Source organism: Lepus europaeus, chromosome 11 (assembly GCF_033115175.1).
Source record: "Lepus europaeus isolate LE1 chromosome 11, mLepTim1.pri, whole genome shotgun sequence".
Lineage (NCBI taxonomy): Eukaryota > Metazoa > Chordata > Mammalia > Lagomorpha > Leporidae > Lepus > Lepus europaeus.
This window is the reverse complement of record NC_084837.1, coordinates 112,443,344-112,470,575: the sequence shown is the minus strand read 5'-3', so window position 1 is coordinate 112,470,575 and position 27,232 is coordinate 112,443,344. Positions and strand designations below refer to the sequence as shown.

At 48.3% G+C, this 27,232-nt stretch overlaps 1 protein-coding gene across 1 annotated transcript in view; it reads right to left on the bottom strand.

The window, feature by feature from the left end:
* Positions 1-27,232, bottom strand: part of HMG20A (high mobility group 20A) — a 78,993-nt gene that overhangs the window by 14,767 nt on the left and 36,994 nt on the right. The window contains exons 2-4 of the mRNA XM_062206410.1: positions 13,290-13,382; positions 6,035-6,182; positions 3,459-3,671 (exon numbers count right to left, since the gene is read on the bottom strand). Coding sequence (XP_062062394.1) covers positions 3,459-3,671; positions 6,035-6,182; positions 13,290-13,378 — 450 coding nt within the window. The 5' untranslated portion in view covers positions 13,379-13,382. The remainder of the gene's footprint in view (positions 1-3,458; positions 3,672-6,034; positions 6,183-13,289; positions 13,383-27,232) is intronic.

Here is a 27,232-nt window from a genome sequence, read left to right as displayed (position 1 = left end):
AAAGAAATAGGTGCTTCTCACTTTTTAGACTACTGTCTTTTCTTCCTTAAGAAACATAAGTCCTACTGAGGTCATTCTCATTAAAAACCCATGAACATGATGACTGTTGCTCCTCCAACCCCACAGATGTAATTCCACATGGCCATGAGAGTCCCCAGGAGGCCTACACGCCAACAGGCACACTTAGGTCTTCCAAGGCAGGGGATGGATCATTATTTAGCTTCTTTGCCAACCCATTTTGAGGGGATGATCTCATGCATCAAGTGGCCTTTTAAGAGCCAGAAGAGTGGTGCACTAGTGCCAGAGACACAAGGAACATAAAAAGAGTGACCTCATCCTATGGATCCCCAGACAGACTACTCCGAGAAAGCCTACATCCACGTGCTCTGATTGCTGGGTGCTATTAATTATTTAAACGAGGGTCATGGTCTACCAGGATTATTCTGTTTAATGTCTTCAGCTGTGCACTCATCAAACTATGTATAAGAAAATATGAACGTACTGCTTCTGAATGAACACAAACCAGAATTAGAAATTATGTTGACAATTCTGCGCCACATATGAGCCAGACACAGAGGAGAGTGAACCAGTCAAATCTGGGATCACTTAAGCAATGAAATCATTATGTACAATGTTAGAAAACACTGGGGAAAAAAGAATTCATAGCAATAATAACTATTTGTTTTCATACCAATAATAGACAACAAACAAAAGCCTTCCTCAGAGGAGGAAGGCTCTTACTTAGTTGATTACAGTTTATTTGAGAGAAAATTTTTTTAAAGATTTATTTATTTATTTGAAAGGCAGAGGTACAGAGAGAGAGATGGAGAGACAGAGATCTTCCATCTGCTGGTTCACACCACGAAATAGCCACAACAGCTGGGGCTGGGCCAGGCTGAAGCCAAGAGACAGTAGCCTCATCTGGGTCTCCCATGTGGGTAGCAGGGGCCCAAGTACTTGGGCCATCCTCTGCTGCTTTTCCCAGGCCATTAGCAGGGAGCTGGATCAGAAGTGGAGCAGCTGGGATTCAAACTGGTGCCCATATGGGATGCCAGCATCACAGGCGGTGGGTGGCTTTACCAGCTATGCCACAGCACCGGCTCCATAAGAGAATATTTCTAATACACACTGAAATATCCAGGAGTAAAGGATCATGATTATATGTCACTTTCCCTGAAGTGATTCAGAAAAAACTGCATGTGTGCATGTGAGAGAGAGAGAGATTGGGTGTGTACAAGTATGAGTGCAATGAAATGGAGAAATGGGATGAAATGTGTCAACAGGCAAATCTGTCTGTCACTTTCAATCTGAGTAAAGCATGGACGGATGTTCTCTGTATTATTTTTGTTTGTAACTTGAACATTTAAAACTATTTGCAAAGAAAAAGTGAAAAGAGCAGAAACACAAAACTCTTGCCCCACATAACTAACAGTGGTCATCCCTGGAGAAAAGTGTCACTTTTGCTTCTTCATTTAGACATTTCTGTACTGTCTGAAAAAAGTTAAACAATGGATATGCATTAATTTTGAAAGAAACAAGAGAAAATCATAATCTAGCTAGTATGTCCCTGTTCCTGACCCCTTTATATAGTAAAGCCAAAACAATGCATGATATATTCTTTATATTAGCTTATTACCACAAACAGCGATGTGATCTAACCTCTTAAAAGTGTTTGACTTCAATTAATTACCCAGAGAGTATTTTCCAATTTGGTTTTAGCCTGTCTGACATTCTTTATAAACAGGGTAAGTCAAGGCTGGTGCTGTGGTGTAGTGGGTTGGGCCTTTGCCTGTGGCACTGGCATCTGTGTATAAGCACCGGTTCCTGTCCCAGCTGCTCCTCTTCTGATCCAGCTCTCTGCTATGGCCCGGGAAGGTGGTGGAGGATGGTGCAACTATTTGGGCCCCTGCACCTGCGTGGGAGACCCGGAGGAGACTCCTGGCTTCGGACTGGCCTGGCTCTGGCTATAATGGCTGTTTGGGGGTTAGCCAGAGCATTGAGGGCCTTTCTCTCTCTTTCTTTGTGACTCTGCCTCTCAAATAAGTAAAAAAAAAAAAAAAAAAAAAAAAAAAAAGAGCGTTAAGTCACAGATCTATGAGTCTAAGACATAAAAGAATAAAGACATCTTTCAGACGCTGGGGCTGGTGGGAACTTTCAGCCTCGCTCTGCTTCAGTGGGATCTCACCCAGTGCAAGGCTACCTTGTCCTTAATTCCCCTCAAATCTCTTCAACAAATGGATTTGTTTCAGTTTGGCAACAGGGCTAGTCTCTGTCTTAGATGAGAAAGAATTCAAGTAGTTCTTGCTTTATTTTCCGTAGTATGTAAAATCTGCCAGAACTCTAGCTAAAAAAAATTCTTAAAGCAGTAAAATCCTTTTCAGAAACAAAAATATTTTTTATAAAAAAAGATTTATTTATTTGAAAGGCGCAACATCAGAGACAGAGGGAGAGACGGAGGGAGAGACAGAGAGGGAGACAAGGAAAGAGACAGAGACATTCCATTTGTTGGTGAGCTCCAAATATAGGGGGAAAAAAAAAAAAACCAAAACAAACCAGCACTGAGCCAGGCTGCAGCTGGAAGCCAGAAGTCTAAAACTCCATCTGGGATTCTTACACAGGTGGCAGGGGCTCAAGTCCGTGGGCCATTGGCAGGAAGCTGGGTCAGAAGCCAAGCGGCCAGGACTTGCACAGTGCTGATATGGGTGCTGGCATTGCAAGTAGCCACTTCACCTGCTGTGCCACAATGCTGGCCCATAAACAAAAATCTGATGTGAACTGCAGCATCTTATCAAATGAACTTCTTCCCATTTAATTCACAATTTTTGTTTAACTCAGTGGAATAGATCTTGTTGACTGATTTCTTAATTTCTTAATATTGAACAACTTCGCAAAACAGTCTGATGTGAACTCTTAGCACAGAAATCAAACACTCATGGAAGTGGAGCTGCTGTGTTTGAGGGGAGTCCTACCTCCTGCTCACATCCCTGCAGCAAACCCTGACAAAGTTTAAAAACCATTGTTAGAGAAAAGAGCTATGAAGGATCCTATTATTCTGGTCTTCTAGGCTCTGTAACAAAATCAGAGAAGCAACCATCCATCCTCTTTGCTTTTATTTGTTTGTTTGTTTATTTGAGAGACAAAGAGGGAGAGAGGGGGAGAAAGCGCACATGAGCGAGTTCTCCCATCCAATGGTTCACTTCTCAAATGATGCCAGGAATGCAATCAGGTCTCTCCCATGGGTGGCAGGAGCCCAGTTACTTGGCCATCACCACTGCCTCCCAGGGTCCACATTAGTAGGAAGCTGGAGGTGAAGTGGGTATTGAACCCTGGCACTCTGATGGGGGATGCAGGCCTCATAACTGCAAGGCAAACCACGCGTCGCTCCTCTCTGCTTCTCCGACACAGCTACTTTAGAGACAGAATCAACACCGAGCTAAGGACGAGGAGAGAGCCGTTACCTGCTTTTCCTCGGGAGGCAGTTTGCTCCATTCGTTGCCTAACATCCTCGTGATTTCTGGAAACGGGACTTCCGGTCTCTTTGCTCGAAGCTGCTCTCGACGTTCATTCATGAACCGGACATATCCTGTAAGGGGGGATTTGGGTGCATTGCTGTCTCGAAGAGGTTTCTTCCGCTTTCTTCCTTTGGACCAACCTCCTCGTTTACTTCTTTGCTACAAAACAAAGCACAGTAAAAAAACAGATGATGACAATCCCCACACATATCTCAACAACAATAAACTGTAACACACAGAACCGGAAGTTTCATTTTCCGATGAATAAGGCCCTAGACATGCAGAGCGCTCCACATCTGTCCCGGGTATGTGTGTCTGCAGTGCAGTTTTCAAGAAGGGATTCCAGATGGTTCACTGGCAGACCCTTCTGTGCAGGACATGCACATGCCATGAACCACTGCACTCAAGGGCCATCCTTGTGCTCATGGCCACAAGTGAGAATACGGGGAGCCAGGGCCACACAGCTCAACAGGTGCTGCCTCCTGCCAGCGCAGTGTCCTGAGTGAGAAATGCAGGACCACACACTGCACAGAAGAGCGGATCACAGTGAGATGCTGTCCCAGGCCACGGGCGAAAGAAGAGACAAGCTATAGCACAGGGATTAAAAATCTTTCAGGAAGGGTATTTCTCATTGGTACTACTCAGGGACGAGTTACTTCCCGCAGCAGAGAGCGTACAGATTTTTCAATTAGTATCTAAATGTCAGAAAAATTTTAGTAGAGTATAATATATCCAAAGTGAAGATCTGTTCCTTGGCTTGACAATTTGCTCCTTTAAGATGTATATTTTATAAAGTCAGAGGTCTTTGTAAGTTATTAGTTAAATCAAAAGATTAAATCACTTTGAAAAAAAGGGAGAAAAAAAAAAAGAAATGAAGTCTGATGATTCACCAAAGCCCCTCCTCTGGTCATTTCAATGAGACATAGGGAACACTGTATTTTCGTTTCATAATTTTACCAGTACACACAGCATGTTAATTGGTACTGTTCTCCTACAAACATATTTAAGGTGCTGTGAGACCTCTTACCAGTTCTCCAGCAGCCTGTCCCAGGGACTGGGTCCCATATGTAATCTTATAAAACCAGAGACCCTGTCACTGGGTCACTTCTTTAATGTGCAATGGGCACTATTCTCCTTATGTTAGAGTTATTTGCTTTTATACACTATTTAGACACACACACCAGTCAAGTTATTAAAAAGGATCATGTTGTGAAGCAGCAGACCCAGGTCACTTGTGTATCAGAGATTTCTGTTATGATCAATAAATCTGTTTGGAGGGAAAAATGGTCGAGAACTTACTTGGCAAATGGTATTTTTTTGCAATTAGGTTTTTTTTTCATTCACTTAGTAATATTAAAGCTACTAAGGATTTTTAAATTTTTTTAAATTTTTTTATTTTATTTTATTTTTTGACAGGCAGAGTGGACAGTGAGAGAGAGAGACAGAGAGAAAGGTCTTCCTTTTTGCTGCTGGTTCACCCTCCAATGGCCAGCGCACCGTGCTGATCTGAAGCCAGGAGCCAGGTGCTTCTCCTGGTCTCCCATGGGGTGCAGGGCCCAAGCACTTGGGCCATCCTCCTCTGCACTCCTGGGCCATAGCAGAGAGCTGACCTGGAAGAGGGGCAACCGGGACAGAATCCGGTGCCCTGACCGGGACTAGAACCCGGTGTGCTGGCGCCGCAAGGCAGAGGATTAGCCTGTTAAGCCACTGCGCCGGCCATATTTTAAAATTTATTTGAAGGGCAGAGCTACAGAAAGACAGAGAGAGATCTTCATCTGCTGGTTCACTCCCCAAATGACCACAGTGGCCTGGGGCTAGGCCAGTCCAATGTCAGGAGCCTCTTCCAGGTCTCCCACGTGGGTGCAGGGGCCCAGGCACTTGGGCCGTCTTCTGCTGCTTTCCCAGGTGCATTAGCATGGAGCTGGACAGGAAGCGGAGCAGCTGGGCCTTAAACTAGCGCCCATATGGGATGCTGGTGTTGCAGGCAGTGGCTTTACTTGGTATGCCACAATGCTGGCCCCCAAAATTAGTTTTTGAAAATAAGAAAAGAGACAAAAATCAATGGTGATTTATTTTTTTTTCCTAGATGACAAGCATGACTGTGCAGGCCCATACAGGGCCCTTGTGAAAACCAGAGACAGGCACCCCCTGGGAGCTGAAGGACGCGACGAGTGGGAGGAACCCTCTAGCACAGAAGGCTCCGGGCTGCAGGACGTGGCCCTGAACAAGTGTGTGTGCAACTCCTGCTCTTTACTTTTCTCATCAAATCACTCACTCACTCAACAAAAATTTCCTGGGCATCTAACACAGGCAGGGGTAAATTCTTGGGCAGGGGAGAGAAACAGCCTACCTGTCTCTGTGTCATTAAAACCACCAACAGGGTTCTAAGCAAGGACAAGAAATATCAAACAGAACTTTCTGCAGGTCTCAGCCTAAGACAGACACCTTCAGTCCACAGCTCCTGGGTCCGGTGCTTCTCTGGGCACCGCAGTGGACGATAGCATGGACACCTCATGGCTTACCTCATCTTCATGCCTCTGCTCAGTGCCTTCTGCTGTGGTTGAGGCCTCATTCTGTAGCAACTGACCTTGGCAGAGGTCCTCCACCAATTCTGGATTGCTGGTGGATGATGTAGCTCCACTGCCGAAAGGGGCCTCTGGGTGGGCTAACCTGAAGGACAAGCACAAGCGCAAACATTCATCAGCAGCATCAGACTCCCCTCATCTATCAGAATTCAAGGCAAACTGTGCCAGCAAGAGGACATGCCCGTGCTTGAATTAATCCCCCACTGCAATCTGTGTCAATGGAGCACTGTCTCCATCGCAGTCACAGAATGATTAAAAAGACGGTTTCAGTGTTTGATCGAATCGGACTGGTTCCATAAAGAATACTGTCTCAAAACTAACTATAGGCCGGCGCCACGGCTCACTAGGCTAATCCTCCGCCTTGCGGCGCCAGCACACCGGGTTCTAGTCCCGGTCGGGGCACCGATCCTGTCCCGGTTGCCCCTCTTCCAGGCCAGCTCTCTGCTGTGGCCAGGGAGTGCAGTGGAGGATGGCCCAAGTCGTTGGGCCCTGCACCCCATGGGAGATCAGGATAAGCACCTGGCTCCTGCCATCGGAACAGCGCGGTGCGCTGGCCGCAGCGCGCCTACCGCGGCGGCCATTGGAGGGTGAACCAACGGCAAAAGGAAGACCTTTCTCTCTGTCTCTCTCTCACTGTCCACTCTGCCTGTAAAAAAAAAAAACAAACAAAAAAAAACTAACTATAATCTTTCTCCCCAAACGGCCTTTCCCCTTCTAGAGCTTTGCGCAGGCGCAGAGTCCGACTTTCCTTGCCGCCTTTCAGGTTTCTCCATGGGAAGGGAAAGGCCATTAACCGAGGAGATGAATAGGAATGGGAGAGAGAGGCAGTGTGCCCTGTCACAGAACAGAGGGCCCGTGAAGGCAGAAGAGGTAACTCTCACTGTACAGCCTACTTCTTGCATTCTGGCGTTCACTGATAATCAGATCATCTAAGAACGTCTTAGGAAATCCAGTAAGTTCCAAGTGTTAACAAACCAGATACAACTTTCTGCTCCCACCAGTTGGTTCCAGCAGCCACCTCTGAGCCTTCTGAGGGGTGCACTTAGAAGGGACAGATGATGGTCCGGATCAACTTTATCACACGTGGAAAAGGAACGGATGACAAGGCTATCCCTGGGCCAGGGAGGGCATGGGGGAGATGGGAAGGGGACGGTGGCAGGAGGACAGCTAGCAGCATGAGCGTCGGTCATTGTTCTGAAGGAATGCACCCCCAAAGGGGAACAGGCAATGATTACAATGCAACACGGGGACGGAAACAGGCTGTAGAGTGCCAGGGAGGCATGGGACTGCGCGTGAGGCTTCTGTTATGCATGACGAGAATGCTATGGAAGACTTCACGGAGGAGGTCTCCAAAGATGCCTGGTTTCCTTCCAGGCAGAAAGCACTGGGTACAGCAGGAGAAAGGGAGGCTGTCAGGAGGCTGTGGTAACAGACTGGGAGGGACGGGCAAGCAGGCCTGGAGAGGGGAGCAGAGGGCGCAGGCGGTCCTCGCAGGAGGCAGGCCGAGGACGCCATCTCTGAGGGAAAAGGAAGGGTCAGAGGCGACTTGTGACTCCCACATCTGTGGTTATGGACTTCCTATCAGCCAAGGCAAGAACGTGGTACGTGTGTGTGATAGGCAGATAGAGAGTGGCCAGTGTGAAGTACTTGCAGCATAATTAATGGAGATGTCCCGCAGATTACCAGAAACACATCCTGAGAGAACAGACATGAAACAGATCTTCTTTAAAAAAGGATTACTTACTCAAAAGGCAGAACAACAGAGAGGGAGAAACAGAGAAAGAGAGAATCCCCTGACAGCTGGTTTACTCCCCAAATGGCCGCAACAACCAGGTCTGAGCCAGCCCAAGGCAAGGAGTCAGGAACTCCACCCTGGCTACCCCAGGAAGGGACCAGAGTACTTGAGCCATCGTTTGCTGCTTTCCTGGTACGTTATCAGGAAGCTGCACAGAGGTGGAGCAGTAGAGACTCCAATGGGCACGCTAATATGCAATGCTGGCATCCCAAATGGCTGCTTAACTCGCTGAGTCACAATGCCAGTCTGCATGAGATAAATGGGGGAGGCATCAGTTTGTGGAAATAATGGGCAGGGTCAGATGCTCTCCAGAAAGACAGCGGGAGAAAAGAAAAGTCAGGATGGAACTTGGCTGAAACAGTATCATTTTAGGAGCAACTATTAGACAAACTGGGCAAAGAGACTGAGAAGCAGGAGAGAAGACTGTTGTAGAGGCCAGGGCAGGAAGACTTTAAATTTTTATTTATTTGAAAGGCAGAGTTACAGAGAGAGGGGAAGAGAAAGAGAGAAAGGTCTTCCATCACCTGGTTTGTTCCCTAAGTGGCTGCAATGGCCAGGCCTGGGCCAAGCTTAAGCCAGGAGCCAGAAGCCTCCTCCAGGTCTCCCATGTGGGTGCAGGGGCCCAAGCACTTGGACCATCCCCCACTGCTTTCCCAGGTCCATTAGCAGGGAGATGGACAGGAAGTGGAGCAGCTGACACGAGCCAGCGCCCATATGAGATGCCGCACCATAGGTAACCCACTATGCTTTAACACTGACTGTGGCAGGAAGACTTTTAAGATGGGGATATTAGGCCGGCGCCGTGGCTTAACAGGCTAATCCTCCGCCTTGCGGCGCCAGCACACTGGGTTCTAGTCCCAGTTGGGGCGCCGGATTCTATCCTGGTTGCCCCTCTTCCAGGTCAGCTCTCTGCTATGGCCCGGGAAGGCAATGGAGGATGGCCCACGTCCTTGGGCCCTGCACCCACATGGGAGACCAGGAGAAGCACCTGGCTCCTGGCTTCGGATCAGTGAGATGCGCCGGCCGCAGTGGCCATTGGAGGGTGAACCAACGGCAAAAAGGAAGACCTTTCTCTCTGCCTGTCTCTCTCTCACTGTCCACTCTGTCAAAAAAAAAAAAAAAAAAAAAAAAAAAGATGGGGATATTAGCCAAGCAAAAAGTTGCAGATGTCAAATAAGATAGGCTTAAAAAGTAACCACTAAATTGGAAGACCTGAAGATTGCAAAGATTGCTTGGGATTTTAGGGGGAGTACGGTGTTTGAGGAACTATGGAAACAATTATCAGATTACTAGGGACTGAGAAATGAACAAAAGAGATGCAGACTATCCTGGGAATGAAAGAAATGAATATAATAGATGATTTTAGGCAGGAAGTTCCGACATTTCTGAGGTCCTTTATAAAAGGGTAAGTAAAAGAAATGCTAAAATCGATGCCAAGCCCACTTTCTAAAAGAGGCGCTACTAGGGACCTAGTTTGGACTCAGTAGCACCATTTCCTAAACACTTCAATCATTGTGGATGTGTTAAGCAGCTTATTTTTCCACTGTCACTCTGACTTCAACTGTGCCATTAGTTTTCAGGTTACTGATTCTTGAGCATTCCTACATCGGTAAAACACAAAACCTCGCTTGGGAATAGGTCCCAGTGCCACGGATCCCTGCCTGGGGGGACGGGAATAAGAAGCGAGTGGCCAAAGGACTCAAATGCCATGGAGATGACAACCTGGATAACGACTGAGATCCTGAAGAGCTCTTCTGTTACCAGTAATGGACTGCCCATGCTCCGAGCGAACCCACACCCTCTTGCCTGCTCAGGCAGTTCTGCCCTGTCGGTCACTGTCAGGTCTTCCCTGTCTGTAGGAAAGGCAGGCAAATGTGACACTAGCTTGTCCTTTTTTTTTTTTTTAAAGATTGATTTATTTATTTGGAAGTCAGAGTTATACAGAGATAGGAGAGGCAGAGAGGTCTTCCGTTTGTTGGTTCACTCCCTAATTGGCTGCAATGGCCGGAGCTGTGCCAATCTGAAGCCAGGAGCCAGGAGCTTCTTCTGGGTCTTCCACATGGGTGCAAGGACTTGGGCCATCTTCCACCACTTTCCCAGGCCACAGCAGAGAGCTGGATCGGAAGTGGAGCAGTCAGGACTCGAACAGTTGCCCTTACGGGATGCTGGCACTGCAGGCAGCAGCTCTACCCACTACGCCACAGCACCGGCCCCTCTTCCATTCTTTCTTAAATCTACTCCACCGAAGACATGTGCTTCCAAATCTCGTCAGGGCTGTCAACGACCTCTATGCTAAATCCAATGTCATTTCTCAGCCCTCTTACCTGATCTCTCCAGAGGCCTCTGAACAAGTTGACCTGGTCCCCACCCTTGGTTTCCAGGACCCCAGAAAAACCTCTGGTTTTCTTTGTCATCTCAGCTGACTGCAGGGTATGCCGACGCCTCTTGTGCCTGGCTTCCAGACGCTCAGGGCCCAGAGCTCAGGTGTTAGGTCCTCTCTCCTCTCTTCCCACGCAGAGCCCATTCCTTCGGCGATCTCAGCCAGTCTCATGGCTTTCGATTTTAGCTATATTTTGATGACTCCCAATTTCCTCCTTCTGTCCCAGACTTCCCCTAACTTCAGAACCTGAAACCAAACTGCCCTTCTACTGTCTCAGCTTGGATTTCTAATAGGAATTTCAAACTTAGTCTGAAAAGCTGAGCTCCTACAGTCCCTGCTATGTACCCCACCCCTCCAGTTCCTCAGGCTAAACTCTGGAGCCCTCTGACTGCTTTCCTCTCCCTTCTCACCCTGCCCACCTGGTCTTTCAGGCAAATCCTGCTTGGTTTACCTTCAAAATCTACCTAGAATTCTACACTTTTCATTCCTACCCCATTCCAATTATCTTTGAAAGACATTCTCAGAGGACGTTTGTGCCTGCACTACTCCACCAAAAATATTCTTGTCCAAGTCACGGGAAGTGTTGCCCAGGGCATCACCTCTCACCTGAGAGCCCCTGGCCGGCATCCTTGCCCCAGGGCCTCTCTCCTCTCTCTCTCTGGCCTCTACTCAGCACGCACAGAGGTACCACTAAGAAATGACCAGATCGCAGCTTTCTGCTCAAACCAAGCCAGTGCTTTCTCAGCTAATCTGTTTTGACCTCTAGGACCCCACATGATCTAGTCCCTTAATACTCAAGTACAGACCTCCTACCAACTGCTCTGGTGTGACGGGAGCTTGTTAGAAGTGGAGATTCTCTGGCTGTAACTCAGACTTTCTGAATCAGCACCTGCACTGTAGTAAGATCTCAGGGCGCTTCCTATGTATGTCCAGGCCGAGAACGGGGTGGCCTCTCCTGCCCTCCACCAGTACCCCTGCTCTGGTCTCACGGGCCTTCTGGCACTTTCCGAGAAGCAGAAACTCTCTGACCTCAGGGCCCTTGCACTGATTGCTCCCTCTGCCTCAAAATAACGCTTCCTTCCTTTAGTCTTGATTCAAGTCCCTTTCTCCAAATTCTGTCTGGGCCACCCCATCTAAAACTGCACCCCCAAACCCTTCCTGTACCTCTTTATTCTGCAATCCATTGTTCTTATCAATGTCATATCTATTCTATTTATTTATCCTGCTTATTGCCTGACTTTTCCAGGAGAATTAGAGGTCTCTAAGAGCTAGCTAGCATTACTGTCTATCATAATTTTTTTTTTAAACAGGCAGAGTTAGACAGTGAGAGAGAGAGACAGAGAGAAAGGTCTTCCTTCCGTTGGTTCACCCCCAAATGGCCGCTACGGCTGGTGCTGCACCGATCTGAAGCCAGCAGCCAGGTACTTCCTCCTGGTTTCCCATGCGAGTGCAGGCGCCCAAGCACTTGGGCCATCCTCCACTGCACTCCCAGGCCACAGCAGAGAGCTGGACTGGAAGAGGAGCAACCGGGACAGAATCTGGCACCCCAACCAGGACAAGAACCTGGGGTGCCAGTGCTGCAGGTGGAGGATTAGCCAAATGAGCCATGGTGCCGGCCTCTATCATGATTTTTTATCCAATGCCTTCAACACCATTGGGTGCAGAGGAGACACCCAGGAAATCTGTCCCGAGTGGACTGGTCTGGTGAGCAGGTGGCCTTCAGAAAAGCCCTGGAGAACAGTTGTGTCTAAGCAGCGAGGCCAACAGGCAGGTACTGATGAGACCCAACAGAGACGTGGGGAAGGAAACAAAACTACCCAGTAGAGTCTATTTTTTAAAGCGCTCTAAAGAATATTAAAATAATTTATCTTCGGGAATTAGTTAGCACTTTAACCTATTAGAGAATACATTTCCTCTTTTGCAAAAAGCTTCTAGATATTCAGAAAATACAACACAAGTGCAACAGAGTTTCAAGGGAAGAGGTGGACTTTTGCTATTAACTCCTTCCTGGATTCCTCTACATACATGTCCAGTGATCCCACAGAAAGAAGACTGGAGGCGGGGGGAACAGAAGTCAGCTAAAGCTCCCAAGCATCTTTAATGAAAAACCATTTTAAAAATCTGATCTTGGGGCCAGTGTGTGGCACAGTAGGTTAAGCCTCTGCCTGTAGCGCTGGTATCTCATATGGATGCTGGTTTGAGTCCTGGCTGCTCCTCTTCCGATCCAGCTCTCTACTGTGGCCTGGGAAAGCAGTAGAAGATGGCCCAAGTCCTTGGACCCCTGCACTCACGTGGGAGACCCAGAAGAAGCTCCTGGCTCCTGGCTTTGGATCGGCGCAGCTCCAGCCATAACGGCCATTTGGGGAGTTAATGGGCAGATCGAAGATCTCTCTCTCTGACTCTCTCTCTCTATAACTCTACCTCTCAAATAAATAAATCTTAAAAAACCTCTGCCAGGCCTCGCGGCCACAGGACCAGATCACAGGAGCACACGTGTCGCAGATCTCTGCCAGGCCTCGCGGCCACAGGACCAGATCACAGGAGCACACGGCGTTACAGATCTCTGCCAGGCCTTGCGGCCACAGGACCAGATCACAGGAGCACACGGCGTCACAGATCTCTGCCAGGCCTCACGGCCACAGGACCAGATCACAGGAGCACACGGCGTCACAGATCTCTGCCAGGCCTCGCGGCCACAGGACCAGATCACAGGAGCACACGGCATCACAGATCTCTGCCAGGCCTCGCGGCCACAGGACCAGATCACAGGAGCACACAGCATCACAGATCTCTGCCAGGCCTTGCGGCCACAGGACCAGATCACAGGAGCACACACGTCGCACAGGCAGCAGGATGCAGGCTATGGAGCAGTTCACAGCGGCTGTGCTCGCTGCCGAGCACTGCAAATACACCTTCCATTCTTACGACGTACAAGTGCCTCTTCAGCACCTCACGGTTGGTCAGAAGCTTGGTTTGAAGCCGACGCAGAGCCCCAGTGTCCCAAAGCAACTGCTTACCCAGCTGCAGGCAGATCGCTGCTCTCCTTGGCGCCATCTTCGTCTGCAAAGAGGGGCGGCAGGGTGGAAGTGGCCATCAAGCTTTCCATCGCTCTGAAAGGAAGGCAGAATAAAAACTAATTAACGGCTTAATTACTTCCAGTTCAAGTTCCACTAATTCGAGAGGCAGCCTCCCTTGACTTTATGACATCTGCAGCAGAAGAGAAACTGTCCGAAATACCTACTTTGTTCCCTTGGACACATCAATTTACACTCTATGGTTAACGGGCTTTTAACCCCAGTCTCACCAACTGACCAGATTACAAACCAGTTAGCTTTTTAACAACTGGGATAGTGCTAGTCTTCCTGAGTATTTTCGCTAGTATTCTTCATTTCCTGTAGAAACTGCGGAGCACAGGAACCTGACTCACCGCGGCCCTGAGCACGTTATTTCACCTCTTTGAACTACCATTTCCCCATGTCAGACGCAGGGTTACTGCGAGGGATTAAATGGAAAGTGCTTCATAAACACAGAGAGGCTAAGGCAGCAAGTGCTCTGAGTATTATTATAGAAAGAAACGCATGGTGATTATAGCATTACCAGTTCTTAGGCCCAGATGAATCACCCTGAGGTTAAACGGTGACAAACCAAGCCTTCCAGAGAAAACTAATGCAAAGGAAGTGGAGGGCGGAAGGCACACTGATGTGGTCCTGAGTCAAAGGGACCACACTTCCAGGTCAGAGCCGGGCTCCACGGGGGAACAGCCTGCACCTGGCATAGGAAACAACTAAGCTTAATTGGAGGAAACAAATAAACCACAAGAAATGGAGGCTATCAAACTGAGAGGATAAAAGGACAAGGTGACAGAGTAATTTCGTTTAGCATCTCAGTGCAAAGAATGATTTTTCCCTTTCAAGGCTGACCACCAAGGGCTTCACCCCACACAGCTAAAAGCAGCAGCCTTCCATTCATCATGAAAGTGATATTCAAACAGAACATTCAGCAGTGACCCCAAACACCAGCTACTTAAGTGGAACTGCAAACCACTCAAGAAAGAGAGCCTCAATCAACCAGGAGAACGGCACAGCAATCATGAGAATCACTGAGGGGCTCCCTCAGCACTCACGTCTGAGTGCCTGCTAAGGAGATCGAGCCAGACAGCAACGAAGAGGAAAGTCAGCAGCCAGAGCCCAGCTAGGAAACGCAAAGAAAACGCCAAGGACACTGCCACTGACACCAGCTCTCCATGTTCAATGGAGCAACTGATATTCAACATCCACAGATGTTTTCTTTTTTAAGATTTATTTATGTGAAAGGCAGAGTTACAGAGAGGCAGAGGCAGAGAGAGAGGTCTGCTGGTTCACTCCCCAGATGGCTGCATCGGCTGGAGCTGTGCGATCCAAAACCAGGAGCCAGGAGCTTCCTCTGTGTCTCCCACGCGGGTGCAGGAGTCCATGTGCTTGCACCATCTTCCACTGCTTTCCCAGGCCACAGCAGAGAGCTGGATGAGAAGTGAAACTGCTGGGACTAACACTAGTGCCATATGGGATGCTGGCACTGCAAGCGGTGGCTTTATCCGCTACGCCACAGCGCCAGCCCCTATGTTTTATTTCTTATTCTTATTTAATTTCCACTTCTAAATTTATTATTAAACAGATCAAATACTCAAAGTAGCTTAATATACATGAGAGAATTACATAGAGTTCATAAAAATGGAATTAAAAGACAAGGTTATTTTAGTGCAGACTGAAATCCATGTGCAGTTTTTCCATAACATACATTCCATGAACTTTTGGAAGAGACCACATGGGCATGAATTTCAAAATCTTTTGCATCCAAACAAATTAACCTTTTATATCCATTCTTTTATGAACACTTTGAAGTGCCCCAGCATATCCCCTGTGGAGTGGGTAGGGCCAGTGGCTGGAGAGGAACTTCCCACTGAACCAGAGTGAGGGGCTGGGTCTGTGCAGGAATGCTTGCCAGCCCTCTGCAGTTCTGTCAAGATGGGGTGTTTACAAGGGGAAGGGCTCTAACAAATAAACACAGAATTCCATTCTGCATATTTTCTAGAACAACCCTGACCCAAGTGTACGTAAGTTTTAGTTCACATTACACAAAGCCCAAAGTAGAGCCTGGACCTTAAAAGGCTAGCTAACGCCACCTCACACCAGTGCCAGTCTCATTCTACCGGGAGAAAATTATCAATTAGATACCAGTCTAACTGTAATGAGCAAGCATTCAGTCAGGTGTATATCCTCAAACTTAAAAAGATTCATTCCCGGCCGGCGCCGCGGCTCACTAGGCTAATCCTCCGCCTTGCGGCGCCAGCACACCAGGTTCTAGTCCCGGTTGGGGCACCGATCCTGTCCCCGGTTGCCCCTCTTCCAGGCCAGCTCTCTGCTGTGGCCAGGGAGTGCAGTGGAGGATGGCCCAAGTGCTTGGGCCCTGCACCCCATGGGAGACCAGGAGAAGCACCTGGCTCCTGCCATCGGATCAGCGCGGTGTGCCGGCCGCAGCGCGCCAACCGCGGCGGCCATTGGAGGGTGAACCAACGGCAAAGGAAGACCTTTCTCTCTGTCTCTCTCTCACTGTCCACTCTGCCTGTCAAAAAAAAAAAAAAAAAAAAAAAGATTCATTCCCGATGAATTCTTCTAGAAAGAATTCTTTCTAGAAGTGTCTCTAAGAGTTGATGGTATTTCAAGAACCAGGATGTGGTACGGCTCTCACACCTCAAAAGAAGACGTATTATCTGGAGGGGACAAATGAAGTGTCTCTTCATTCCCTACGCCGACACGACCCTCTCAGTCTCTCCCAAGGATCTTCAGTTATTTCGTAAGTGCAGGGAGACAGCTGGATACCACTACCTTAACAACACATAAACAGATCACATAAACAAAGGAAGTTCAGAGAACACACATTTCTTCCTCTTTTCCCCTCTCTCAAGTTTGTTTTACTCAGCCCATATGGGTTCAGACATACTTTCTATTACTGAGAAGTCAGGTCCCTAAAAATGAGTAATAAAGTGGGTGGAGGGTTAAGGGGCCAAGATCAACAAAGGAAGGAAATGAAGGAAAGTCCAGTGAAACCCAGAGGCGTCTGAAGCAGTCCAGTAAGTTGGAAAATAAAATGATTCCCAAGAATATGGCTGGGATTCTGCAAGAATGTGCTTTCATATGGTCTGTGAGGGAGTGATTCAAACCGCATCATGGCTCCTAAGACACTAGATGCCAAAAGCCTTTCAAGTGTAGCATCTGTGCCTGATAATGTCCCTGTACAGAGGTCACGCTGAACTCTGAAATTCTACGCAAGGCACTTAAGAAATGTCACGAATGCTGCTCTGGAAGGGGAGGGAGAGCTCCGCACAAACACAAAGCCATACACAAGTCTGGTTTTCCACCGTAGTTGCTCTGGAAGGGGAGGGAGAGCTCCGCACAAACACAAAGCCATACACAAGTCTGGTTTTCCACCGTAGTTGCTCTGGAAGGGGAGGGAGAGCTCTGCACAAACACAAAGCCATACACAAGTTTGGTTTTCCACCGTTGTTGATATGAGTAGATTGATGGTGCAGAGGTTTCTTTGCAGAGGGGACCTACCCAGTGGAGGCTGCTTGTGCCTCACAGAATGGCTATGACCCCGGGGCCTGCACTCTGATCAGCATCTGGGACCTTAGCCATAGACATCCAAAAATCCCCTCCAACCCAAACCATTCACTGGAAAACCCTGATGTACAGGAGTGCCAATTCAAAATGCTTTAATTATGACTACAAAGCTTATAACGAAAATTACGTTAGGTACATTAGATACTTCTCAACCAGTGAGCACATTCTCTGTAACAATACGGGAGCCAAATCCTACTCAGAACACTGCTCTCTGGTCAACATGGGGCCAGAACCGAGCAAATCAGGCGGAGTCTAAGAAAGGATCTTCAACAGAGCTTGTTTCCAAACAGAGATGACGTCACCCATGAGACTGTCATTCAAGCGTGCTGCATGGTGCCAGGAGCGAGCTGCTGCTTTCTGGGCCGGCTCTCTTCCAGGGCCCTTTCCTCACTTTGTATACAGCCACCCGTCCGCTCACTGGGTCCCCTGAGGAAACGCACAGCATTCCTCTCCCACCACTTCTCCCAGGGATGCAGCTCAGCTGAGGGGTGGGAGACCGCCCTCCGCATTCTCCATACCCGTCTCACGCAAAATCCCTGGCTCCCTGAAGATCAGGTCGCTTGGCTATATCAGCTTCAGATTCCCAATCTGACCACTCTCTCCTAGCATTCTCAGCTCTCAATTTCTCCCATACAAGCTTCTATTCATTGATCCTTGACTTTCCCTTCTCTCCAGCTTAAGGTTCCACAGCTACGTTTTGTATGTCCTTTTGCCAACATTCCTGGTTCCCTTTCCCTGTTAACTTCCCAACTATTAGATATAGATTAACTCTGAGTTTTGGCTTAACATGGTATAGAAAACAGTGACAGAATAAGGGGTGCTCCCATAAATTTATGGTATCCAATCACAACTGGGCCCTTGATACTCTCAGCTATCATTATGTTCTTAGAATATCTCCTAAGTGCTAAATCATCTATCACGTTTATAACCCAGCTCAAACCTAACTCGCCCCTACCCTCCAATTCAGTCTCATTTTTTCACATTCCACACGTCCCCAGGTCACACCAGAAGACATCCTAAATTGCTTTCTTTTGGTGAGATATAATTAAGATAACATAAAATCCCTTTAAAGCATCTAATTTAGTGGTTTTTAGTATATTCACAAGTTTGTACAACCGACACCATAATTATTGGGACATCTTGCCAAACAGAAACCTGATACCCACTAGCAGGTCAATCCCCATTTTTTCCCCCTCCTCCTGGTCCAGGGCAAACACTAAACTACTGTCTTTATTAACTTACCTATTCTGGACATTGCACATAAATGGAATTACCCAGTATGGAATTACCCTTTCGTGTCAGGCCACTTTCACTTCCTTGCACAATGTTTTCAGGGTTCATCACACTGTAGCATGAATCAGTATTTCATTTCTTTTCATGGTTGAAGAATATTTCATTTAATGGCTATCCTACATTTTGTTTATCCATTCACAAGTTGGTAAAACTTGGATTGTTTCTACTTTTCTATTACTTTTCTATTATGAATGTAGTTGTTTTTGAATATTTTTGTGTAAGCTTTGGTGTAGACTTGTTTTCAATACTCTTGGGTAAATACCTAGGAGTGGAATACTGGCAGCTCCATGCTTAACATTTTCAGGAAAGGCCAAACTGTTTTCTAAAGCACCCAGACCACTTGCCTTACCCAATATCAGAGCATTAGGGTTCCAAGTTCCTGCCGAGAACAGCCTCAGCGCGCGGCTTACTGCTCACCTTCTGGATCACAGCCACCTGCTAGGTGTGCAGTAGTATCTCAGTGTAGCTTCCGTACCCACTCCCCTAATGAGCGATGGCGGCAGCATCGTTCAGATGCATATTGGCCACTTATATCATATACCTTCTTTGGAGAACTGAATTGTAAAAGTTCTTTTTATATTCTGGATACTAGATCTTTATCACATATATTATTTGCAAGTACTGTCTTCCATTCTCTGGGTTGTCTTAATTTTCTTGGTAGTGTCCTTTGAAGCACATATGTTTTTAATTTTTTGTAAGATTTATTTATTTATTTGAAAGGCAGTCACAGAGAGAGAGGAAGAGACAGAGAGATCTTCCATTTGCTGATTCATTCCTGAAATGGCTACAATGTCCAGGGCTGCGTCAGGCTGAGGCCTGGAGTCAGGAAATTTATCCAGGTCTCCCACATGGTTGGCAGGTGCCCAGGTACTTGGGCCATGCTCTGCTGCTCTCTCAGGCACATTAGCAGGGAGCTGGATAGGAAGTGGAGCAGCTGGGACCTGAACCAGAGTCCATATGGGATATTGGCATCACAAGGGGTGGCTCAACCTGCTGAGGCACAATGCCAACCCACATTTTTAATTTTGAAGTCCAAATTACCTATTTTGGGGGCTGGTGCTGTGGTGTAGCAGGTTCAGCCGCCACCTGCAATGCCAACATCCCATATGGGTTCTGGTTTGGGTCCTGGCTGCTCTACTTGCAATTCAGCTCCCTGCTAATGTGCCTAGGAAAGCAGTGGAAGATGATTCAACTACTTGGGCCCCTACACTCATGTGGGAGACTTAGAAGAAGTTCCTGGCTCCTGGCTTCAGCCTGGCCCTGCCCTGGGCCATGGTGGCCATTTGGGGAGTGATCCAGCGGATGGAAGCTCACTCTCTGCTTTTCAAATAAGTAAGTAAATAAATAAATACATCTTTTAAAAAAACTCCACAAATTAGCATACATTTTTTTCCTTTGATGGCTTGTGCTTTAGAGATCAAAGCTAAAAAACCACTGTCGAATCCAAGTCATGAAGATGTATTTACCTCAATGTGTTCTTGTAGGAGTATTATCATTTTACATAAATCTAAGTATGTCTTTGATCCATTCAGAGTTAATTTTAACAGTGTATATGCGGTGAGGCAGGAGCTCCATACTCAATCTTCCACGTGTGGCTGTCTCCAGCTCTCCCAGCACACCTTGTGGGCAAGATCTGAACTTTGCTGGCATCCTGCAGTGTTTTTTTTTTTTTTTTTTGGACAGGCAGAGTGGACAGTGAGAGAGAGAGAGACAGAGAGAAAGGTCTTCCTTTGCTATTGGTTCACCCTCCAATGGCCGCCGCAGCCCGCACACCGCGCTGATCCAAAGCCAGGAGCCAGGTGCTTCTCCTGGTCTCCCATGGGGTGCAGGGCCCAAGCACTTGGGCCATCCTCCACTGCACTCCCTGGCCACAGCAGAGAGCTGGCCTGGAAGAGCGGCAACCGGGACAGAATCTGGCACCCCGACCGGGACTAGAACCCAGTGTGCCAGAGCAGCAAGGCGCCGGCCCCTGCAGTGCTTTCTACTTACAAATGCACCCCACTGCTCCTCCATTTATCCTTGCAAGAGTCTCCTGTTGGGACACTTCCTGAGTACCCCAATTCCTTTTGGGAGGCTAATTACTTACTTCCAACCTGGGTCTCGGCTCAGCTGTGTCTCCTGTTTGCCTGTTTTCCTAGGTCAACCAAGAACCTGGGAGGCAGCCTCTTCTGCCCTCCCAGAGTATCCTGTACTGAATCCCTGTCTTAATACTCAACTCTGTGTGGTATGGACTTCCCTTTTCTAACAGGCTGGGGACAGTGCCTCCGTTACCTTTTATTCCACCCCCTCCTACCTGATTTGGGAACATGAGGGATATTTTAATCAAATATGTATTTGATTACAAAATACAGCTATGTACCTCACGGATACTGCGGCAGCTATACTTTGCTTAAAACCACAGCTTATTCTTAACTGAACGAAGCTTTTCAGTCATCCGGTTATTGACTTATCGCTCAGGTAATAAACCTGCTTTTGCAGATGGTCAACTTCACTCTATAATTCTGCATTCTCTAAGCATGTTCTTATCCATGCTTTTTCTTTTATTACTTGTAAGGAGTGAGACTGTCTTCACACAATGGAATCTTCCTGCCTGTGATCTGATGTCAATTCTGACTGGGATTTGCAAATTTCCATTTCCGTTATCATGTGTAATCGTTCCACCTTAGTATAAACTTTGCTCCACTTTTATTCAAGTGACTTCGCTCCAACCCACTAAATAAAGAAAAGCCAATTGGTTGTTCACGCCTGCCAATACTGCCTGAGCACAGGCTAGAAGCCCAGCAACATGCCAGTGCTGGCGATTTAGCCTCGAGGATCCTGTCCTCCAGCAGAACTCACTTCCAGTAGATGGAGGGAAAACAAAAACACCACAAAAGGAAATGACTACAACAGGATGTGCTGCGTGCAACACTAAGGTGTGCAAATACTATGATAGGAAAAAACTTTAAAAATTTTTTTATTTAGTTGAAAAATAAGTTAGAGAGGTACAGAGAGAGAGGTCTTCCATGTGCTGGTTCATTCTCTAAATGGCCAAAAAACAGCTGGCGCTAAGCCAATCCAAAGTCAGAAGCTTCTTCTAGGTCTCCCACATGGGTGCGGGGGCCTAAGGACTTGGGCCATCTTCCACTGCTTTCCCAGGCTATAGCAGAGAGCTGGATTGGAAGTGGAGCAGCCGGGACTAGAACCGGCACCCATATGGGATGCTGGCGCTTCAGGCAAGGGCTTTCACCCACTGTGCCACAGCACCGGCCCCATCTAGAGTATATTTAAAAAATATTTGCAAAATGGGCCAGTGGTGTGGTGTAGTGGGTTGAGTCATTGCTTGCAACATTGTCATTCCACTTAGGAGTGCCAGCTCAAGTCCCTGCTGCCCCACTTCTGATCCAGCTTCCTGCTGTTGTGTTTGGAAAGGCAACAGATGATGGCGCAAGTGCTTGGGTCCATGCCCAACCATGTGGGAGACCCAGATGAAGTTCCTGGTTTCTGGCTTCAGTCTGGTCCAGCCCCGGCTGCTGTTCTTGCCATCTGAGGCAGTGAACCAGTAGATGGAAGATCTCTTTCTCTCCATCTCTCCATCACTCTGCCTTTCAAATAAATCAATAAATCTAACACAAATATATCACACATCTGAATAAGCTGCCAATAAATAAAACTGGTACAGATAAAAACAAAATCAGGATCTCCAAATTCTTTTATACGTATAAAAAACATCTGCCAATACCTAACCTAGATCCCGTAAGGGCTGCATTTGGCTGGTGCTAGGTAACTAAGCTGTCTCCACAGTCTCCACACCTCACTTCTTCAATCACATTACCTGCCTCATTTTACAGGCAAGTAAGTTTGTGAACTCCTTGACTAGGAATGGCTGGGGATGGAGGAACACTTTTTAAAATTAAAAGAAAAAAAATTTTAAAGATTTATTTATTTGAAAGAATTATAGAGCAAAAGGGAGAAACAGAAAGATCTTGCAAACACTGTTTTGCTCCCCAAATGGCCCCTGGAGCTGGGTCTGAGCAAGGTCAAAGGAGGAGCCAGGAATTCCGTCTGGGTCTCCTACGTGAGTGCAGGGGCCCAAGCACGTGGGCCATCTGCTGCTTTCCCATACGCATTGGCAGGAAGCTGGATCTGAAGTGGATCACTGGCACCTCCATGGGATGCCGGAGTTGCACAAGAGGCTTAATTCACTATGCCACAATGCTGCCCCTGAGAAGTGAGGTCCTGCTGACGGACTTGGGCAAGTCTTCCCGTGAATTCCCAGAACCTCTTTCTCGCAGCGTTTCCTCTTAGTGAAAAGCTTTCTTTGCACTTTATACTGCCTACAATGTTTTCCAACTAGAGATCCAAGTAGTTTAGCAATGTCTTTGAAAGCAAAAACTCAGAAGCACAATTCGGAAGGCTTTGTCTAATAGCAGAGATCCAGTTGCATAGAAGGAGGTAAATAGTTAACTGAAAAGATTAAAATGCCAAATCAGAAAAAAACTGTGCATTATTTACCTTAAAGATTTTCATTTAAAATACATATCAATATTCATCCATTCATCAACCTGTGGACATAGGCCCAAGATCTATCCTCTGAGTATTCGTCCACTAACTGGAATTCTTTAATGTTTTTTTTTTTTCCCACATCCTTAATATCCCTGTCTACAATTCCTAGTTTTAGATTCTTTTAAATACATGTTGTAAGAACTTAAGATACTTGAAAAGCACTATGAATGCTTAGGATTTTTTTTTTTTTTTTTTTGCCTGTAATACTTCACAATTCTTGTCTATATCTAAATGACATCTTTTTAAAAAGTGACTTGTCTGTATTGAGTCTTTTAAAACTTTTTTTTTTTGACAGGCAGAGTTAGACAGTGAGAGAGAGAGAGACACAGAGAGAAAGGTCTTCCTTCCGTTGGTTCACCCCCCAAATGGCTGCTACGGCCAGTGCATTGTGCTGATCTGAAGCCAGGAGCCAGGTACTTCCTCCTGGTCTCCCATGCGGGTGCAGGGCCCAAGGACTTGGGCCATCCTCCACTGCCTTCCCGGGCCACAGCAGAAAGCTGGACTGGAAGAGGAGCAACTGGGACAGAATCCGGCGCCCCAACCTGGACTAGAACCCCAGGTGCCGGCGCCGCAGGTGGAGGATTAGCCAAGTGAGCCGCGGAGCCGGCCAAGTCTTTTAAAACTTTTATCCCAACTTTCATAGAAACCTCTTGTACAATTTGTAGAAACAGTTTTTCAGAGCATACTACATGGGTTCTGGCCTGGCATGTAAGGAACTCCGAGGTCACTGGTCTGTCCTAACAATAACTGAACAAAATAAAAAAATCTACAACTTCCCAGCTTCAGAGAAGTGGGTTCACAGGGCACAGCGCTACCCCGAAATACAGAGAATCCCAGTGTACTGAAGCGGTATGCCCATGGGAAGCAGGGCCAGGTAGGAAACCCTGCACCGACGCCTATATAGATCACTGGAATGAAAACTCCAGTGAGGTCAGTCCTGGGGCACCCACGCCGCAGTGAGGTCAGTCCTGGGGCACCCACGCCGCAGTGAGGCCAGTCCTGGGGCACCCACACGGCAGTGAGGCCAGTCCTGGGGCACCCACACGGCAGTGAGGCCAGTCCTGGGGCACCCACGCTGCAGTGAGGTCAGTCCTGGGGCACCGACATCACAGTGAGGTCAGTCCCGGGGCACCCACGCCGCAGTGAGGCCAGTCCTGGGGCACCCACATTGCAGTGAGGCCAGTCCTGGGGCACACACGCCGCAGTGAGGCCAGTCCCGGGGCACCCACGCCGCAGTGAGGTCAGTCCCGGGGCACCCACGCCGCAGTGAGGTCAGTCCTGGGGCACCCACACGGCAGTGAGGCCAGTCCTGGGGCACCCACACGGCAGTGAGGTCTGTCCTGGGGCACCCACGCTGCAGTGAGGTCAGTCCTGGGGCACCGACATCGCAGTGAGGTCAGTCCTGGGGCACCCACGCCGCAGTGAGGTCAGTCCTGGGGCACCCACACGGCAGTGAGGCCAGTCCTGGGGCACCCACACGGCAGTGAGGTCTGTCCTGGGGCACCCACGCTGCAGTGAGGTCAGTCCTGGGGCACCGACATCGCAGTGAGGTCAGTCCTGGGGCACCCACGCCGCAGTGAGGCCAGGCCTGGGGCACCCACATTGCAGTGAGGCCAGTCCTGGGGCACCCACACCGCAGTGAGGCCAGTCCCGGGGCACCCACGCCGCAGTGAGGCCAGTCCCGGGGCACACACGCCGCAGTGAGGTCAGTCCTGGGGCACCCACACGGCAGTGAGGCCAGTCCTGGGGCACCCACACGGCAGTGAGGTCAGTCCTGGGGCACCCACACGGCAGTGAGGCCAGTCCTGGGACACCCACATCTCAGTGAGGTCAGTCCCGGGGCACCCACGCCGCAGTGAGGTCAGTCCTGGGGCACCGACATCGCAGTGAGGTCAGTCCTGGGGCACCCACATCGCAGTGAGGTCAGTCCTGGGGCACCCACGCCGCAGTGAGGTCAGTCCTGGGGCACCCACGCCGCAGTGAGGTCAGGCCCGGGGCACCCACGCCGCAGTGAGGTCAGGCCCGGGGCACCCACGCCGCAGTGAGGCCAGGCCCGGGGCACCCACACGGCAGTGAGGCCAGTCCTGGGGCACCCACATCGCAGTGAGGTCAGTCCCGGGGCACCCACGCCGCAGTGAGGTCAGTCCCGGGGCACTGACATCGCAGTGAGGTCAGTCCTGGGGCACCCACATCTCAGTGAGGTCAGTCCTGGGGCACCCACGCCGCAGTGAGGCCAAGCCTGGGGCACCCACGCCGCAGTGAGGTCAGGCCCGGGGCACCCACGCCGCAGTGAGGCCAAGCCCGGGGCACCCACGCCGCAGTGAGGCCAGTCCTGGGGCACCCACGCCACAGTGAGGCCAGTCCTGGGGCACCCACGCCGCAGTGAGTTACCTCCAGAAGTTCCTCAGGTCCTCACAGCGAATGTGTCAGGAACATCTCCTCCTGCTCCCTGAGGCAGAAGGGAGCCGTTTCGAAATCTGCCAGGGCCTATCCTCAAAAGAAACTATTTTACCACGGCCTAACCTGCAAGGGCTTTACCAGAGCCCACTTAACAGGGGACAGGGACATCCCCCAGTCCAGAACCTCTGTCTTCCAGGGAGGGAAGGGAAAGGCGCCACTGCAGTCCCCGGGAGATCTGCCTCTCCAAGAGGGAAGGTTGTGAAGTGCTGGTGAGGTTCGAAGTCCAGTAGCAAAGGCTCACCCAAATCTGGGACCCCGTGAGAGCACCACAGGATGCTGCTGCTTCCCCATGCCTCCTTACACAGCTCCTCTACTCAGGCCATCACGTGAGTCTCTCAGCAAAAACAACAAGGCATGCTAACAGGCAAGAAGTAGATAACTACTCAGATATGAAAGGAATGTATCAGACTACAACTTTTTAAAAAAAAACTGATTAAAATTTTAAGAGCTTTAATGGACAAAGCAGGCAATACGGATTGCGTAAGCAGAGAAATGGAAATTCTAAGAAAGTATAAAGAAATGTTACAGATAAAAAACACTATAATGGAAATGAAGGTTTTTGACGGATAATTGAAGATACAATCATCAGTAGATTGTAGATGGCTAAGTAAAAGGTTTTCTGCACTTGAGAACACCACAACAAAAATTTCCAAAACCACTTCCGATCCAGCTCCCTGCTAATGTGCTTGAAAAAGCAGTGGAAAATGGTCCAAATGATGGGGACCCCGCACCCATGCTGGAGACCCGGAAGAAGCTCCTTGCCCCTGCCTTCGGTCTGGCCCAGCTGTGGCCACTGTGGCCATTTGGGGAGTGTGTGAACCTGCAGATGGAAGATCTCTGTTTTTCCCTTTCTCTCCCTCTAACTCTGCCTTTCAAATAAGATAAATCTTTTTTTTTTTTTTTTTTGACAGGCAGAGTGGACAGTGAGAGAGAGAGAGACAGAGAGAAAGGTCTTCCTTTGCCGTTGGTTCACCCCCCAATGGCCGCTGCGGCTGGCGTGCTGCAGCTGGCGCACTGCGCTGATCTGATGGCAGGAGCCAGGTGCTCCTTCCTGGTCTCCCATGGGGTGCAGGGCCCAAGCACTTGGGCCATCCTCCATTGCACTCCCGGGCCACAGCAGAGAGCTAGACAGGAAGAGGAGCAACCAGGACAGAATCCGGTGCCCCGATTGGGACTAGAACCTGGTGTGCCGGTGCCACAGGTGGAGGATTAGCCTATTGAGCAGCGGCGCCGGCCAAGATAAATCTTAAAAAGAAAAAAAGTAACCATGAACATAAAAAAAATAAACACAACAGAATATCCAAGAACTGTGAGACAACTACAAAAGTTGCAATACACATATATGAGAATACTATAAGAAGAAATAAAAGAAGCAATATTTGAAGCAATACACAAGAATTTTCCCAAATTAATATCACACATGAAACCACTGATCCAGGAAGCTCTGAGAACATCAAGCAAGATAATTGCCAAAAAACTACTGAACTATATCACAAACCTCAGAAAATCAAAGATAAATACTTGCAAGAAGCCAGAGGGTAAAAATCTTACCTACAGATTTCCTCTAGAGCAAAGATAAGAATTACATCAATTTCACTTTAGAAACGGTGGAAAGAGAACGCAATGCAGTATTTAAAGCATTAAGAAAAAAACTCAAAACCTATTGTGTATCCTTTAAAATTATCCTCCAAAAATTAATAAAGATATTCTCAGAAAAACAAAAATTGAGGGAATTTGTTTTCAGTAGATTTGTCTTAAAAAATATTCAAAGAAATTCTTCGGAGCTGGCATTGTGGTATAGTGGGTTAAGCCACCACCAGCAATGCTGGTATCCAAAATGGTACCAGTTCAAGTCCTGACTGCTCCAATTCCAATCCAGCTCCCTGCTAAAGTGACTGGGAAAGCAGCAGAAGATAACTCAGATGCTTGGGCCCCTGCCACCCAAGTAGGAGATCTGGATGAAGTTAATGGCTACTAGATTCAGCTTGGCCACGCCTCAGCTG